The sequence below is a fragment of the Embiotoca jacksoni genome, unplaced genomic scaffold (assembly GCF_022577435.1).
Source record: "Embiotoca jacksoni isolate LCO1_2020_lvr unplaced genomic scaffold, fEmbJac1.0.p SCAF_3, whole genome shotgun sequence".
Taxonomy (NCBI): domain Eukaryota; kingdom Metazoa; phylum Chordata; class Actinopteri; family Embiotocidae; genus Embiotoca; species Embiotoca jacksoni.
Window position 1 is genome coordinate 9,196,341 of NW_027185381.1, and position 18,410 is coordinate 9,214,750.

The window sequence follows — 18,410 nt, forward strand, 5'->3', positions numbered from 1 at the left end:
AGTCGCTGCTTAGCACAGGTCGCTAAATTAACACATTATATGTTTTCTGTTTATCCTGCACAAAACTACCACACCAAAATACCAAAATCTGTTGTTTCATGGAGGATTTTAGACTACAGAGATCAACAGCGACGAAATCTGTGAAGTTTAGAAGAACGTTTTCAGGTTGGAAAACAAACTGTCAGCATGAAAGTTTTGATTTCTTTTTTTCAGGCTAAATTTTTTTTTTACCCACAAACAATCATTGCAAAGAAAACCTAAATGGCATATAAAAATATAAAAACAAAATCACACGAGGTCTTTGGGTAATCTTTATGGATTCATGGGGTTGCATCATCTATCTGCTGCACTATGTGAAGCACTTGCTCTATAAAGATAGTAACAGTGATTAGCAGTCGTATAAATTCATTTACAATTTAATATTTTGTTCTTTAGTTTTGAAAATAGATTTTGACTAGACTAGATAATCACAAGTGTAGTCCATAGATGATTGAAAATATAATTGAATTAATAATACTTTGTGCATAAAAGGCTACATTACCATCATGAATTTCACTTGAGTTGAAAGCTGAAATGGTGCTATGTTAGTTAGCTTTAGCGGAAGTTAGGTGGGCTTTTTTATTTGGCTTCATCATGACTGGATTTACAGATCAGTAGAGAGCTGCCCGATTAGTTAGGTAGAAAATACACAGAATTACCATGTACTGTCAAAGTTAGTATGCTATTTTTTCAGTAAGAGAAAAAAAAGCAAATGTTAAAGTTTCTGCAATAAAGCAAAATACATATTTCCCAAAGTGTCAAACTGAGATTGAAAAGGCTTTATGTTCTATTATATCTGACTATATTTTATATTCTTCCATATCTTTACTTTAGTCACTTCTTAATAGCTGAAGGAAGTGTCAATGATCCTTGTTAACTCTGAGCTATGCACATCATATTTCAAGCCATATTTAAAAGCTGATTCTGTTGCCTCCTGCCTTAAGTGCAGAGCGTTCTCGCCGTCTCAGGAGATTCCCAGTCAGAGTCCCTTCACATTGACCGGCCTTTCAGAGGAGTCTCCGTGGAGGACTGGACCTCTTGCTACTCCTGAAGCAGAGCTGGCCCTGCGGTGCCACCGGGAGACCTGCTAAGGTGTACAGCGCACGACTGCTCTTGCATTTATAGAGTCAGGCTGAATTATTGAGAGAATGGATGAGTCAGTCTAGTCTGTGTTAGGACTGGATGGCTAAACTGTGTGCATTTTTTTTATTTTTTTTATCTTCCCTGTCAAGAAATAAATGCCTGGAATCAAACAGAATGAGAATTTCATTTCACCCCTTAGTTATGTGATAGGTTAGATTTACTTTGGCTTTTGAGCGAGATTGGCTTTGGAACAGACGATTCCTGCAATTTGAGTTTCGCTAAAGGAATTATGGGTTTATTTTAGTCCTTTATTTTCTTGTCTCATTCCTTTGTTGCTATGGTAACCTTCCACATCCCCCAAATTGCCCCTTCGTCTGGCTGATAGGTGGTCCTTTTTCTCTTCTTCAACAAGGCCGGTGCACACAGAGGCTGTTGTTTTGTTCTCGCTATCTCTTTCTCTTTTTTTGTTGTGTTTGCTGCAGACTGGAGAAGGCTGGAGACCAGATGACGGCAAATTGATCCGGTCGGTCGCAGATGGAGATGTGTGAGTGGCGCCTGAGTGGTTCAGGCCTCCGAGTGTCACGTTTCTCTCTGCCCTCCTGAAGTGTGGTTTTCCAAACAATGCATTTGTACCAAAGAGTTCTCCCTGCTCTCTTCCCCTTAACACATACTTATTATTAAAGTCTCAAACACAGATCATGACACACACAACATAAACGCCCTCATCAGCTCCGCTGCAAAGCCTGTATCAAAAAGAGGAAGTGTTACCTTCTCAGCCACATCCTCTCGTTTGTGCTTATCTTCCCTTTCGACCCTGTGACATGTTATTTTCTTTTACAGCGACGGTTTGAAATTGAGCGCAGTCGGGGCCTTTTTGCATCGATAGAATTCACAAGAGGCTTCTCTTTTGACATTTTCTGGAGTTGACATCAGTTAAGGAACTCAATTCTGCAGAAGTCACCCGACTGTCGAGTCGCTCTCAGATTGCTGACGGTAAGCTTATTCAAAAGGACTTTCTGTTTATGACCTTGTTTGAAAATTACTGTCAACTTCAGGAAGAGGAAGCTACACACACATAAAACATACAGGGTAAGAAAAGTTGCTCATCGAGGCTTCGCTCTTCTCCGGACTCAGGAAACAACAGTTTGACACGCTCCAGGCCACGTCTGTTTTGTCAGAGTGGGTTACTTTATGTGTTTGCTGTGCTCTGTCTCAGACCATAAGATTCAAAATGTTCAGAAGGAGAAGTAGAGCTCTGCAGGGATCAACATTACTTGATGTCCTGAGTGTGAAAAACAAAAATAGAGAAAAGGAAGTGAGGAAAATAAATGTCTTCCTCTCAGCGTGACGTGTTTTTGACCACTTCAATTCTGTGTTCCTCTGTGTTTTTAGAAACTTCTACATTTTTAATCAGAAAAAAAAAAATCCTTCTAAAGATTTTACTCTGGCAGTGCATTGTTGTTGAGTTAACCACAAGACTGTTTTTTTTAAAATTTTACTTGAAAAACAGAAGGTGTAATATTTCCACTCAGCAGTAAGCTGTCTGTCAGTACAATCAGCATTTTCTACTGCTGGTCAGCGAGTCGATCCCCTGCAGCAGCTGCAAGCTGAACATTGTGGTGAAGGACTCTCACAATAAAGGACAATTCTGAGTGAGAGACCTTCTGTCAAACATGTTGATGGACAAAGTGTTTCTTCATTCTGCTGTTTAATAATGTTGAAGTCCTTCTTCTGAAGGGTGTGAGCACAATTGACAATTGACATTTGCCAGTAGAAGTGAACATATCCCCTTGAGGAGGAGAGTGATGGAGGGTCACATCTTTGAATATCACAAAGAGGAAGACACTGTGGAAGTGGAGTCTTTTCAGGGTATGTGTGCATTTAACAAACCAGTAAATATCCCTTCACACTTGCAGTTACTCATCTGTTAAGTTAGTAGCTAAATCCACCACTAAGTTCACCAGCTAACTTTCTGCATTCCTCCATATAGTGTGTTTATCAGTCTTTTTTTTTAAGCCACTGGCTGCTTCTGGAAACAGCTCTTGAGAGCTGAAATTGGCCATAAAACCAAAACAATAAGCCAAAAGAGACTAAAACACTCCATATTGCAGAGTTTTTGTTCATCCATATGAAATTATTGATTAAAGCAGTTACTGTATTTCCAAAATGTATACAAACCATATTTAAATATCCAAAATATATAAAATGATGAGAGCTATTCATCTTAATTGATGTAAAAAAAACAAAAATGACCAGTGCAATTTGTTTTTATATTCCCACAGGAGGCAAGCAGAAAGTCATTCAGCCAACATCTTTAAAAGACCCCCAATTTGAAAAGCTGAAGGAGGTGAGAAATGGATTTCTGCAATAGAGGGCATTTTCTGAATCTTACTATAAACGTTACACACGAAAGACATCTCCATAATGTTTTTCCTACTTTTATAATGTGCTCCCGCATGTAGTAAAGAGTATGAATAATATCTGATGCAGGGAGAGGGGTGGAAGGATCAGTGAAATTTTAATGAACATAATTATAAGAGGTGATGGGAGACAGATCAGAGAGTCACAGCGAGGAGCCGACAGTCTGCTGGATCCGATTTTAAAACATTGTTATAGATAAAGATGGCAGCACAAGTGTTTCATGCAAATGGAAAATTCTAAATAAGCCTGACGTGTCTTACATGTAGATTCAGGAGGAAAACAATGAAATGTAGGTAGGTAGGTAGGTAGATAGATAGATAGATAGATAGATAGATAGATAGATAGATAGATACTTTATTAATCCCCAAGGGGAAATATTTTCGCTACAGCAGCATTATAGGTACAGGAAAGCAATAAAATATGAGTTGATTTTTGGGTAATATTCTGCTTCCCTCACCATTTCCATCTATTCCAAGATCGTATTGTCCCAGAAAATTGATTTAGAAAATTTAAAAAAACAAAGTTTCATGCTGGGTTTTTTTCATTTGCCTCACTGGCAAAAGAAAAATGAATGCAAGAAGATGAGAGTGTTTGATGTCTCCAACTGTGATGAATTGTGTCATGGTAGGCATTGGTTGATTGGATCAATAGGAGTTTGAAATCGGAGCACATAGTGGTTCAGAATCTGGAGGAAGATCTCTATGATGGACTGGTGCTTCATCACCTGCTGGGTGAGATAATCCACATTTGATATTTCATTAATCATATTCCACTTAATCGTTATTCAAATTAAAAGGTCCCTAAAGCTGTGAAACAGTTGCTCTAACATCACAAATAATAACTTGCTCTCTCCAGCCAGGTTGGCTGGCATCCACTTGACAATGGCTGACATCGCACTGACCAGCGTGGCTCAGATCCGCAAGCTGGAAGTGATCCTGGAGGAGCTGAACAAGAGGCTGGGCCTTCAGGACAGCAGTCACATCAAATGGGACGTCAAACGTGAGTCATGCAGCTGACTGGGCAGCAGCATCAAAGCAACAAGTGAACAAATGGTCTCTGCTGGCACCCCATCACATCACAACAGGATTTGGTGCTAGCTCAAGTGTGCCAAATAAGCTTGCACCAACTGTGAGGGATTTTAGTGCAGATAAGACTTACTGACATTATGGGGTTCTGTTTTAATTACCTGTCAGTGGATTGTTTGATAGTGCTGGTGTATGGAGCAATGAGAGGACATTTAATAACTGGAATTCTAAAAGCAACTGAACACCTAACGGTGAAATTTGAAGTGCTCATGGTTGCATAACCTTAGAACATAATCTTAGAGGGCAGAGGCAGACTCTGAGCAACTTGAATTCACTTTTCTTTCTCTTGAAATGACCTAAAATATTTAAAAAGGGGAATTTACATTTCAGATAGATGTTTTTAGGAGACAGTAAAATGGCAAGTGCTGGGGATCAACTTGAGGTTTTGTGTCTTGCCGAAGGACACTTTGGCATGTGGACAGGAGGAACTGGGTATCTAACCACTAACCTCACATTCGGCAGGTAACCTGCTCTACCCTCTGAATCACAGCCACCCCATATCATATATCATACTTAGACTAAGTGTTATTTTCAAACATATTTATTTGAGGAAACAGTGTTTACTTGCTGTTATCAACAGATTCAATTTCATACTACAGCAAATAATACTGAACCAAAAATGAGTGTTCTCCACACAACAGCAGGGCACAGCAGAGGGAAGCTGGTTACCTTGCTTAGAATCTCGACATGAGCAACCTGCTGCATACACCTTCCATTACTACCTCTAATATTTCAAACAAATTTGAAAAAATAAAATGGCAAAAATGACCAAGTCTTGTTTTGCACTACATACGCTGTGGTATATACAGTGGGTACAGTGGGAAAGTATTCAGACCCCTTTAAATTTTTCACTCTTTGTTTCATTGCAGCCATTTGCTAAAATCAAAAAAGTTCATTTTATTTCTCATTAATGTACACTCAGCACCCCATCTTGACAGAAAAAAACAGAAATGTAGAAATTTGTGCAAATTTATTAAAAAAGAAAAACTGAAATATCACATGGTCATAAGTATTCAGACCCTTTGCTCAGTATTGAGTAGAAGCACCCTTTTGAGCAAGTACAGCCATGAGTCTTCTTGGGAATGATGCAACAAGCTTTTCACACCTGGATTTGGGGATCCTCTGCCATTCTTCCTTGCAGATCCTCTCCAGTTCCGTCAGGTTGGATGGTGAACGTTGGTGGACAGCCATTTTCAGGTCTCTCCAGAGATGCTCAATTGGGTTTAGGTCAGGACTCTGGCTGGGCCAGTCAAGGATGGTCACAGAGTTGTTCCGAAGCCACTCCTTTGTTATTTTAGCTGTGTGCTTAGGGTCATTGTCTTGTTGGAAGGTGAACCTTCGGCCCAGTCTGAGGTCCAGAGCACTCTGGAAGAGGTTTTCTTCCAGGATATCTCTGTACTTGGCCGCATTCATCTTTCCTTCAATTGCAACCAGTCGTTCTGTCCCTGCAGCTGAAAAACACCCCCATAGCATGATGCTGCCACCACCATGTTTCACTGTTGGGATTGTATTGGGCAGGTGATGAGCAGTGCCTGGTTTTCTCCACACATACCGCTTAGAATTAACGCCAAAAAGTTCAATCTTGGTCTCATCAGACCAGAGAATCTTATTTCTCATAGTCTGGGAGTCCTTCATGTGTTTTTTGGCAAACTCTATGCGGGCTTTCATATGTCTTGCACTGAGGAGAGGCTTCCGTCGGGCCACTCTGCCATAAAGCCCCGACTGGTGGAGGGCTGCAGTGATAGTTGACTTTGTGGAACTTTCTCCCATCTCCCTACTGCATCTCTGGAGCTCAGCCACAGTGATCTTTGGGTTCTTCTTTACCTCTCTCACCAAGGCTCTTCTCCCACGATTGCTCAGTTTGGCTGGACGGCCAGGTCTAGGAAGAGTTCTGGTCGTCCCAAACTTCTTCCATTTAAGGATTATGGAGGCCACTGTGCTCTTAGGAACCTTGAGTGCTGCAGAAATTATTTTGTAACCATGGCCAGATCTGTGCCTTGCCACAATTCTGTCTCTGAGCTCCTTGGACAGTTCCTTCGACCTCATGATTCTCATTTGCTCTGACATGCACTGTGAGCTGTAAGGTCTTATATAGACAGGTGTGTGCCTTTCCTAATCAAGTCCAATCAGTTTAATTAAACACAGCTGGACTCCAATGAAGGAGTAGAACCATCTCAAGGAGGATCAGAAGAAATGGACAGCATGTGAGTTAAATATGAGTGTCACAGCAAAGGGTCTGAATACTTATGACCATGTGATATTTCAGTTTTTCTTTTTTAATAAATTTGCACAAATTTCTCCATTTCTGTTTTTTTCTGTCAAGATGGGGTGCTGAGTGTACATTAATGAGAAATAAAATGAACTTTTTTGATTTTAGCAAATGGCTGCAATGAAACAAAGAGTGAAAAATGTAAAGGGGTCTGAATACTTTCCGTACCCACTGTATATATATATAGCTGTATTTATTTATCTTTATTTTATTTTATATTTATCTTTATTTTATTTCATTTTATTTGTTTTTGTGTATATATTCTGTGTGTGTATTTATTCTTTTATTGCTCTTATTTTTTTCTAAAATAATTATTTTTTATCTCATATTTTTTTTTATTTCATACGTATTTGTAAATTTGTTCATACTGTGTATGTGCTGCTGCGACGACTAAATTTCCCCACTGTAGGATTAATAAAGTCTAATTTAATCTAATCTAAAAACACAGCAAGTCCTGCCACTGCTTCGCAATAAAAGCCACCCCATGTTTCACCATTCTAATGCTTTTACTGTGAAGCAGCCGCAGTAACATAATAGAGCTCTGATTGGGCTGTAGGAGAGTAACAAAAAACAATGGGGCTGACAAAAAAATGACTGTGAGGCCAGTGTTGAGACTAAAGCGCTTTAAATACTGTCGACGTACAGTAATTTCAGAAAGTGAATGCATACTATATATAATTACATAGAATGGCTGTTCTTTGATTTCATGAAAATCTGAAAATTGAAGAAATTCAACCTAAAGTGTTCAGATGTAATTAAATTACACAGTTAAATAATAATGATCAGAATCAGGTTCAGATCAATTGGCCACATCAGTTGACAGAGATGAGGAATTAGCTTTAGTGTGCAGCAGCTCTCAGTACACATGCAACAACAGACATCAGAAGAAATAAAGATTAAAATATACTAGAAAAAGAAACAAGACAGGACAGAGTGAAAACAGGACAACAATAGCAACACAATTCAATTTGTATAAGTAGCCTATTAAAGTAGTGTGGTGGCGGTGGGATGTCATGTCTGCCTCACAACCCATGTGCAAATGATTTTTACTGTCCCAGTAGATGTTATTCAAAGATGTCGTGCAAAGATGTTAGTGTGCACGACATGCTGAAATAAATATTAGATGTATAGAGAATAAATTACCTTTCATACATATCAGGGAATATATACAGTATATGCATGGGTGCTTGACTCTGTGCAGTATATATATTTAACAGTGACAGGTGATGGAGTGGGAAAAAACTGTTCTTGTGTTTGGTAGTGTTGAAGTATAGTGCTCTGTAGCGCCTGCCAGAGGAGAGAAGGAGCAGTGCTGGGGGGCATCTCCACAGTTTTGTGCATATTCAGCTCCAGGTTGTTGTGTGTGCACCACTGTGCCAGCTGTGCCAGCTGTTCATCCTCTTTATGAATCCAAGATGCTCACGGCCTTTCTTTGTTTCCAAAATAGATGTCGGTGAACTGTGTCACATCAGTGTTAGCTGATTTTGTGTGTGTGTGTGTGTGTGTGTGTGTGTGTGTGTGTGTGTGTGTGTGTGTTTTGTTCTCTGCTGTTTGCCTTACAGTCATCCACAACAAAGACCTTCTGGCCACTATTCATCTGCTGGTTGCCATGGTGAGATGTTTCCAGCCCGAACTGGATTTGCCACCCAATGTGAAGGTTGAGGTTATAGTTTTGGAAGTGAGTTTCACCTCAAGCTTCAGCAGTTTTTCTGCTCCACCTCTGTCTCAAACACACTTTGTGGAATTGCTGCTGACTTGTGGTTCACTTTCATTTCCACCCAGGTCAGCAGAAGTGGCATCAAATCAGACATGCAGACGGAAGTCCTCACAGAGGAAAGGTGAGTGGATTTCTGTCCTGCGCGATGCTGTAAATGTGAGAAAAACTCACCTCAGGTTTTTTGACTTTTTCAGCAGCGAAGCCGGCTCAGACTCCCCTGGTAACACTGAAAGTGAGTGAGAGTAGTCAGAGGTTGAGCTGATGTGACTTCTTGAATGTCATCCAAACAGCATTACAGCCTACTAACACATTTTTCTGGCTGTCTGGTCACCCAGGGGAGGATCCTATCGACCAACTGCTGAAGCTTGACGCTCAGAAGGTCAACACAGTGAAGAAGGTATAACGAGGACAGGAGAAGAAGTGCTGAGATGTTGTGAGGTGTTGACTCTCTCATCTCCACAGTGAGAGAGGAAATGTGTTAGAGCAGAAAGTAAATGTCACACTGTGTTTGTTATTATAACCTGAACCTAAAGTATAAACCTGATGGATGTAGAGTTGGCATCTGTGGGATAAGAATATGGATCAAATGTGCAAAAAAAAAAAGCTTTTTGGTCCTCTTACAATTAATCATTCCCACGTAGAGTTGCAAATCATAATTATTTTGTTCATTTATTAATGTACATTAATAATTTTCCAAAAATCCTCAAAACCTAAAGATATTCCATTTGCAATGATAAATTACAGAGGAGAGAAGGAAAATCTGAACACATTAGAAGGTGGAACCAACAAATGTTTGAAAAAACCTACTGACTTTGGTGATTGTCTTCCTTTTCCTGTTGCGCCACCATGAGGCTCATGTTTTAGTTTAGAGCGAGATTTCTTGACAACTATTGAACAAACTGCCATGAGATTTGGTACAAACATTTGTGTCCTGCTCAGGATTAACTGTAAAAACTTAGGCTATCCTCTTGCTTTTGATTTAGTGCCTTCACCAGGTCAAAGTTATGATTTAACTAAGAATTTGGTTTTGGACTACATTCCCCATCAGCCTCTGTGCTGATGAGAACCTTGAATCTAAAATAATAGACCTTTTTTTCCAGCATACATTTTGGCATGTCATAGCACAGGCGTAATCAATAATATTAAAAATCACTGCACTCCATTTAGATGAGCTGAAACCAGGGTCATGTCGCTAACAAAACTCGTCTCACCCGTGCTTCGCCCGTTAAGACAAGCCAAAGTTGTGAAAAAGGTCAATTAAAAAAATGTTAGCATTGACAGTTTTCAGTTGTTTGACTAATCTATTAATTGACAAATCCTTTTAGCACTGATTTCAATGCAGTCGTGCAGTGCAGAGTCACAAAGCTTCTATTCGTTTAGGAGTCCGATTTTACAATCCTTCATCCTGGCTACAAACTGAAGTGTGAGGTTTTGATGAAGATACCTTTAAAAAATACTTTAAATAAGGCTGACTTGCAATTTCTACTGTTTAATTTTTCCATTTTCAGGCTATCTTACATTTTGTCAACCAGAATGTGACGACTATGGGCCTACAGGTGGCTGATATGGACAAACAGGTACAGACCAATAGCTGAACATTGTTCTGTTGTGCTTACACGCTTCTCTGATAAAAAACAAAAAAACTCACCGATTACCTCCCCTGAGATTTCATCACCTTCCATGGACATGCTCCAATGTCCTGTTTGTTTCCTGTCCAGTTTGCTGATGGCGTCATCCTGCTGCTGCTGATCGGACAGTTGGAGGGGTTCTTCATCCCGCTCTTTGGCTTTAACCTGACCCCTGTCAATGACTCTGAGATGGTATGGTATGGACTCACTTTGGATTCATGACGTGCCTCTTCAGAGAGGTGCTAAGTTAAGACTGAACAGAGGCTCACATACAACGCCATCATCATCCAGCCTGTAGATGCTCACAGATGATTATTTTTGTCATTTGTGATGGTTTTTTTTTTTTTTTTTTTTTTTTTTTTTATCAAAAATCAACTGTTTAAAATACAAACTGCCTATTTCAATTAAAATTAATTTCACGTTTTACTGATTTTCTGTGAACATTTAAATAGACACATATTTATTTATTCTAATTCACAAGTACTGAGAATATATTACACATCCTTCATATCTAATTTGCGCTAATCTAATCTAATTCCCACAAGAGCGCAGCAGATAATAGGCTACAGTACCAAAACGTGATCCAAAACCCTCTTCCATTATATGATAAAAATTAATATTTGACAATTCCCATAATAAAAGTAGATGCATAACTACTTCTGTGTCACAGCTCACTTGCAATGCTATCTTTGATCCCACTTTACTTGAGGCAATATGATGGGTCTATGAACAAGTCATGGCCCTTTTATCATGGATAAGTTGAGTTCATGAATAACTTACTGAATGAAGATACTGTGACACAAATTATCAGATTTTTTTATATTTTGAAAAGAGAAAACTTAGTGATAAATACATGAAAGTCTGATCCATAATACATTATATAGTAGATCAAATATCATTGTAATAGTACATAATACATCTACAATTTAGGTGTTTTCCAGTTCTTGACCAGAGGATATTTCACAGATGTAGTTACAACTTCATGGAAATGATGCACAAATACATACTAATACACAAACACAACATAAATAGATGCATAGATGAATTTTATTGGCCAATTAACGCCATGTAATCAAAATGTACAGCTGCATAGACTGCTAAGATGTCATCAGCTGTAAAAAGACCCGCTAACAATTTGTAGGCTACTACATGTAAAACTCTGCAGTAGTAATTAGCACTGACATGCGTGCACACATTTGGTACATTGAGTTGTAAATCCTAATTTAATTTAATATACCAGGCAGAAAGTATTCACGATCACTCAGCAATATGATGCACCTGTGACAACAGTTACAGAAGAGCTAAAGAACTGATTTTCTTTAATCATATTCTATGTGGTCTAAACAGTAGTGGTAATAGGGAAGCTGGAGTATTGCACTATGTTGTGGATATAAATTTAATCAACATTTAATGTTTGTAATGGTAGATCGAATTATAAATTTTTAATACTGTTCGTTTAATTATCAACACTTAATATTCTATGCATGAATAAAATGTGTCTGAATGATTTGAAAAGTAACTAGCTGATATAGCTGCCAGATAAATGCAATCGAGTGGAAAATACATGTATAGATGTCGTGGAGTTGAAGTGGAAAGTTACATTATGGAAATACACGAGTTCAAGCACCTCAAAACTTAGTCGTTAAGTAAATATACTTAACTTACATATCCATGCTGGATATGAATAAATGTTTTCCCAAAAGTATATTAAAATATAACAGTTGTTTGTTTCATTCCAGTAGAAAATGTACATGTTTTACCATAAATAGAGTTTACAACTGAATTTCAAATATGTTTTACTCATTTGGGTTAAATTATGATTATGTCTTAAGTGTTTGGTTTTTCTTTGACCTCTAGCTTCACAATGTGACCTTGGCCTTGGACCTCCTGAATGATACTGGCCTGGAACTGTCCAGTGTTGACCCACAAGGTGAGGAAAAAACACTCGGGTTCACACACTCCGACTTGTTCACAGCAGATTTACTTAAATTAAAATGCCAGGCACAGAGAATGAAAAATACACAAACAGTAGAACTGTAAGTAAAACAACAACACTGGAGCTCCAAGACAGTAATGTCAAACTAATTCACATGATATCCTCTAGCAGGATCATTTATCTGGATGACAGGGAAACGCCAAAATCAGTTTGTATGCGAGACGAGGAGGGGGGGATCGCTCCGGCAGTTTGAGTTAATCTCCGCTGCACCGTGGAGTGCGGCTTTGACAGCGTTTTGGAGGGAGAGGCAGAATTGCTTGCGGAATATGAATGAGTGCAACTCGTGTCTCGATGAGTATCACAGCGGATGATTGGCTCAGTCCGAGGCCATTGTCGTTCATTAAGAGACGAGCAGTGGGGGAGACAGTCTAAAGGGGATGATGTCACTCTGGTGTCCGTTGATAGACACAAGGGTTTCGCCGCTGTGGTTGTATCTACTGTGTGTGCGTGTTTGTCTGGAGGAAGATATATTATCTGTATTCATAAGCACAGCTACTGTATATCACACAGATATCAGGCAGATCCCAGAGATATTCAGATTGTATCTGCGTACTGTCAAACTCTGGGAAATTTAGTGTTTGTCATTTCCAACTTGCAGCTGCAGGTAATCAGATTTTCCAACCGTGAAAATAACAAATGTTTTGATTCACGGCAAAAACTTCAGCATCTGAGCATTTATCCCAAAAATCAAAAGCTTTATATTATCAGATAGAGATCAAAGTTTGTCTCCGGTTTAATAAGGTTAAAGTAAGTTCTAGATTAACTGTTCATGAATTAAGTGAAGGGTTTGATAAAGATTTAAATACAGATACTTTTTGGGACTGTATACTGTTATTCATAGCCATGCTATTTGACATGGATGACTGATTTAAGAACAATAAGAGACCCCACATATGACAAAGGAATCCAGGAAAAAAAATCTGTACATTTGCCTGATATATTACTATGGAGGCTATATCTAGCCTATTGATTTAACATGATGACCACTCCTAGTAAACGTTAGGGCAGCGACTATTGATTATTTTCATCTTTGTTTAATCTGCCTTTCATTTTGTTTATTAATCTTTTGGTCCATAAAAGGTCCATCACGCCAAGTAGATGTCATCAGATGTCTAGTTTTTGCCGAACCAACAGTCCAAAACGCATTTAATTAACTTTAAAGCTGTAAATTTCCCCATTTCAGCAGATTTAATTGATTGTGAAATTATCATACTTTTTTTGTTGATCTGCTAATTTTTAATGTCAGTCAATCAGTAATTCATTTTTTTTAAATATAAATTTAGCCTTTATCAGACATTGAAGAGTATAGAAACAGACAGGAAATGAGAGGAGAGAGAGAGAGAGATGTGTTTGACTGCAGCAAAAGTGTCCGTGTCATGTGTCACAACAAGGCCAGCCTGCCCATCCTTAATCTACATATACAGTATTGTTTTAATTCATCTGCAGTTTCAAAATTCCCAATTACAGGATAAATAAAGGTGTAATAATTTGTGCATGTGTATAGTTAATGTCCACTCAAAAATGTATCAACTTGTGTGCGTTTGAGCTGTTTTTTCTTGGTTTGTCTCAGACAGAGTTCAGGGAAATCTTAATTCTGATGAATGTTGTTTACGTAACAGTTTAAACTCTAACCAGGTGACTTGTGAACACTCCTTATCTGTATTGTAGGCTCCTATAATGTTGTTAAAATTATATGTTTTGAGTCCATCACTACTGTGCCTTACGATTGTGTTTGACTGTTTACTTTTGGCCACAGAGTAAATCACTCCACTAAGAGAAGAGTGAACTAGAGTAAGTGACTGGGTGAGTTACTTACTCGTCTAAGTGTGCGAATAGATCAATAGCAAGTGGATCAACTTCACCTCCCTGCAGATGCATTATTGACAAGAGGCTCCTCATTCTCTCTGAGCTTGAATCTCTCTCTCACAACCACTAAAACTTCTCCACAATATATGCCTGTAATTGTAAAAGAAAGCCTCAGCACAATAACTGTTAACCTAAGAACCAGCACAATGAATCTAAGCCAGGAGCAAGTCGCTAATTTAATTCATTTTTAGTGTCCTTTTAATTAACGGCATAATTGCTGTGATGGAATGAGGAATCCCGGCACTCAGGGCCTAAAACAGGACCGTGATGCGTGCGAGAATTAGGTTAGCCAGTGGTAGAGTCCATCTTCATGTCACATTCATTCAGTTAGTGCATCTCACAGCTGAGAGCAATTTTGTTGGGATCTCATCTCACCAAGGACATATTGATTACGTTTGCATCTAATGCTTTTATTTTTTGGCCCCCTGATCTATGACCTGTGAGGATGGATTGTGAGAATAGTTATTAGCTAATGTTGGTAAAAGCGCCCTCATATTTTCCATGCTTGGCTCAGGGATGCTGATTGTGCATTTTGTCTCCTGTGGATACCGTGACAGATATCGTCTCTCAGGACATCGCTGCAACCTTGAAGGTTCTGTACGCTCTGTTCACGAAGCACAAAGCAAAGTGAGAGAGAGGACATCAAATGAAGAGGAACCAACTGAGCCACTGGAAATACAAACAAGTCTGAGAGGAGTGTTTGGTCAATTACTGAACAGGGCTGTTGACTGGTTTTCAGGAACGTGGATGATGCCATCTTTTAGGCTGATTTAAAGGATAACTCTGGTTTCATAGTTTTGGCTACAATGTGCTAAAATTAAAAGTCAATGTGAAATGATAACTTCTGTAATGGGATGTATGTAAATATGAAAATGCTGAAAGGCTATAGTTGCTCGAGAGATTTGAAACAATCATTCAGATATTTGTCTGGATCACTCAAAGGTGATCTTTAAACTCATTATGGGAAGGAAAAGAAGACACATTTTTCAATATAACCTTCAAAGCTCTGCATAAACACATTCAGCATTACAATGACAGATAATTGAAGATATGACTCAGGGACACAGGATTACATCTTGACACGTGCATTTTTAATTTTGGTGTTTTTAACACGCACATAAGCGGCACCAAAAACTTCCGAGTTCAAGGTTCAGCTGGTGGAGGCAGTGGCAGCAAACAGTTTTGGCATGAATGTATCAGACGATTGATCGTGAGAAGTTATGCCTGTTTATACCTGGCTGATCCACTAATGGAAAGGCATGAATGAAGCAGCTGATGCAAGTCACTTAATGCAAACACAACTTCAGTGTTCTCCTTCACAAAGATATCTGCTAAGATCTGACAACGCAATGACATCAATAACAAAAAAACAACAACAACAAATTAACCAAACTTCTTCCGGGACATCAAAATAATTACCCGAACGCTCACATTGTAAATATCCGTCACAGTTTACAGACCAGCCACTAAGTGTCCACAGTTTTCCTGTGTGTTACAACAGTCCAAGTGTGCCACCTCCACATAAAGCACTTCAGATCCTTTGACTAATCTACTGGCTTCATAACAGTCTGTCTGATGCGTCTAACTGCTCGTGTATTTAGTCTGACGATCTCAACAGTTACTTTAATGGTTACAACTACATCATATCTGATAGAAAAAACACCTAACGCTATGAATTCACACACAATCTATGATTATCTCAAACTATTACCCTTTAAAATATTGAAACAAATAGCCTCAATTGCACTGTTCTACACTCATTAGCAACAATGCCAATGTTTTAATGCCTGCAGAGCACATGAAGTAAAATATTAATGCATCATCTGGTCACATATTGTTGACAGTATAAGGACGTTCAAATGTTAACAGCATAAATTATATGTTGACTTATCCTTTCTTTGTTTACGTGTTTTATTTTTGGTTGAGGATGTTGGGTGTCGATGTCAGTGTCGCCGAGTTTTCCCCGTAGCTCATTCTCATCTTCTCTCCTTTACATCCCTTTCAGCCGGACAATATTGAAGCAGTTTCATTCTTGCTCTAACGCTGACCTGTCTTTAACTGTCACTTCTCAATAAACAACAATAATTTCTTCATCCACTTCATGTGTTCAAATGTATCCAAACCTTTACAATTTTTGTGTGTGTAAATCTGTTATATTTAGCTGTTCCTTAGTGTTAAATAATAATAATACCAGCTGTTGCCTCTCTGGTTCAGTCTTGTGGATTTAGTTTGTGTATTAGCAAATTTCATTGTTTCTGTCTTTAGTTTAAAGTATGACATTTCTAAACAGTGACAACAACCACTTTTCACGCTTCTTATTCCCTTCAGTTTCCTTGCAGATGTGTTTGTTGACATTCAGGAAGTCAATTTATTTATTTTCACTGAAGTGATGGAAAATACTCTTTTAATTCACATTTTATTTCCCCTGGCATTTCAAAAAGTTAGAATCAAATGTGCTCGGCAGTCAGATGGAAACGGAGCTGCTGTACAGCGAGGGACACCAGAGACAGAAACAGGGAGAGACAGTGAGGTGTGTGTTGATCTCACTCATCATTTAGTTGACAGTTTATATATTATGAAATCTAAACGTCTTATATTCTCTTTTCAAATTTATAGCCTTTAAACCCCTCATCCCACATGATCATGAACCAGATTTGCTTGTTGAAAATTAAATTGCACTTTACTTTATGAAAGCATGAACCAGCGTAAAGCTCGACTGAGCTTTACACTACGAAAGAACACTTTTTCAATAAAGTGCTTTCTTTGTTCATTTTGATATTTCCCCAAATAAGATTTACACAAACTACATGAAGCCATTTCAATTCTTCAAGCAGATATGTAGTCAATGTTCCATATATTGTCCACTTGTATATTGTACACATCCTATCTCTAACAGAGGGTACATAGTATAAACATTGGATACTCAATGTAGCTTTAGTTTGGCCTGCTTTGAGTAATTTAACTCCCTCCACCTCCCCATCTCACACCTGTTGTCACATTAAGTTTGTCTCTGTATGTTTATTTAAAACATATTTATGTTAGTTTACCTAACCTACCTAACCTAACCTAACCTAACCGACAGTGGGTACGGAAAGTATTCAGACCCCTTTACATTTTTCACTCTTTGTTTCATTGCAGCCATTTGCTAAAATCAAAAAAGTTCATTTTATTTCTCATTAATGTACACTCAGCACCCCATCTTGACAGAAAAAAACAAATGTAGAAATTTGTGCAAATTTATTAAAAAAGAAAAACTGAAATATCACATGGTCATAAGTATTCAGACCCTTTGCTCAGTATTGAGTAGAAGCACCCTTTTGAGCTAGTACAGCCATGAGTCTTCTTGGGAATGATGCAACAAGCTTTTCACACCTGGATTTGGGGATCCTCTGCCATTCTTCCTTGCAGATCCTCTCCAGTTCCGTCAGGTTGGATGGTGAACGTTGGTGGACAGCCATTTTCAGGTCTCTCCAGAGATGCTCAATTGGGTTTAGGTCAGAGCTCTGGCTGGGCCAGTCAAGAATGGTCACAGAGTTGTTCCGAAGCCACTCCTTTGTTATTTTAGCTGTGTGCTTAGGGTCATTGTCTTGTTGGAAGGTGAACCTTCGGCCCAGTCTTAGGTCCAGAGCACTCTGGAAGAGGTTTTCTTCCAGGATATCTCTGTACTTGGCCGCATTCATCATTCCTTCAATTGCAACCAGTCGTTCTGTCCCTGCAGCTGAAAAACACCCCCATAGCATGATGCTGCCACCACCATGTTTCACTGTTGGGATTGTATTGGGCAGGTGATGAGCAGTGCCTGGTTTTCTCCACACATACCGCTTAGAATTAACGCCAAAAAGTTCAATCTTGGTCTCATCAGACCAGAGAATCTTATTTCTCATAGTCTGGGAGTCCTTCATGTGTTTTTTGGCAAACTCTATGTGGGCTTTCATATGTCTTGCACTGAGGAGAGGCTTCCGTCGGGCCACTCTGCCATAAAGCCCCGACTGGTGGAGGGCTGCAGTGATCGTTGACTTTGTGGAACTTTCTCCCATCTCCCTACTGCATCTCTGGAGCTCAGCCACAGTGATCTTTGGGTTCTTCTTTACCTCTCTCACCAAGGCTCTTCTCCCACGATTGCTCAGTTTGGCTGGACGGCCAGGTCTAGGAAGAGTTCTGGTCGTCCCAAACTTCTTCCATTTAAGGATTATGGAGGCCACTGTGCTCTTAGGAACCTTGAGTGCTGCAGACATTATTTTGTAACCTTGGCCAGATCTGTGCCTTGCCACAATTCTGTCTCTGAGCTCCTTGGACAGTTCCTTCG

The 18,410-nt window shown here is 39.0% G+C and overlaps 1 protein-coding gene across 1 annotated transcript; it reads left to right on the top strand.

Moving 5' to 3' along the window:
- Window positions 1-1,955: 1,955 nt before the first annotated feature.
- On the top strand, window positions 1,956-16,201 carry parvg (parvin, gamma). The gene is made up of 13 exons (XM_069163282.1): window positions 1,956-2,115; window positions 2,897-2,991; window positions 3,405-3,469; window positions 4,172-4,274; window positions 4,399-4,542; window positions 8,460-8,575; window positions 8,680-8,735; window positions 8,809-8,846; window positions 8,950-9,011; window positions 10,123-10,191; window positions 10,333-10,434; window positions 12,100-12,172; window positions 14,662-16,201. Exons 2-13 carry the CDS (start codon window positions 2,928-2,930, stop codon window positions 14,733-14,735), a joined length of 966 nt encoding a protein of 321 aa, XP_069019383.1. The 5' UTR covers window positions 1,956-2,115; window positions 2,897-2,927; the 3' UTR covers window positions 14,736-16,201.
- The last annotated feature ends 2,209 nt before the right edge of the window (window positions 16,202-18,410 follow it).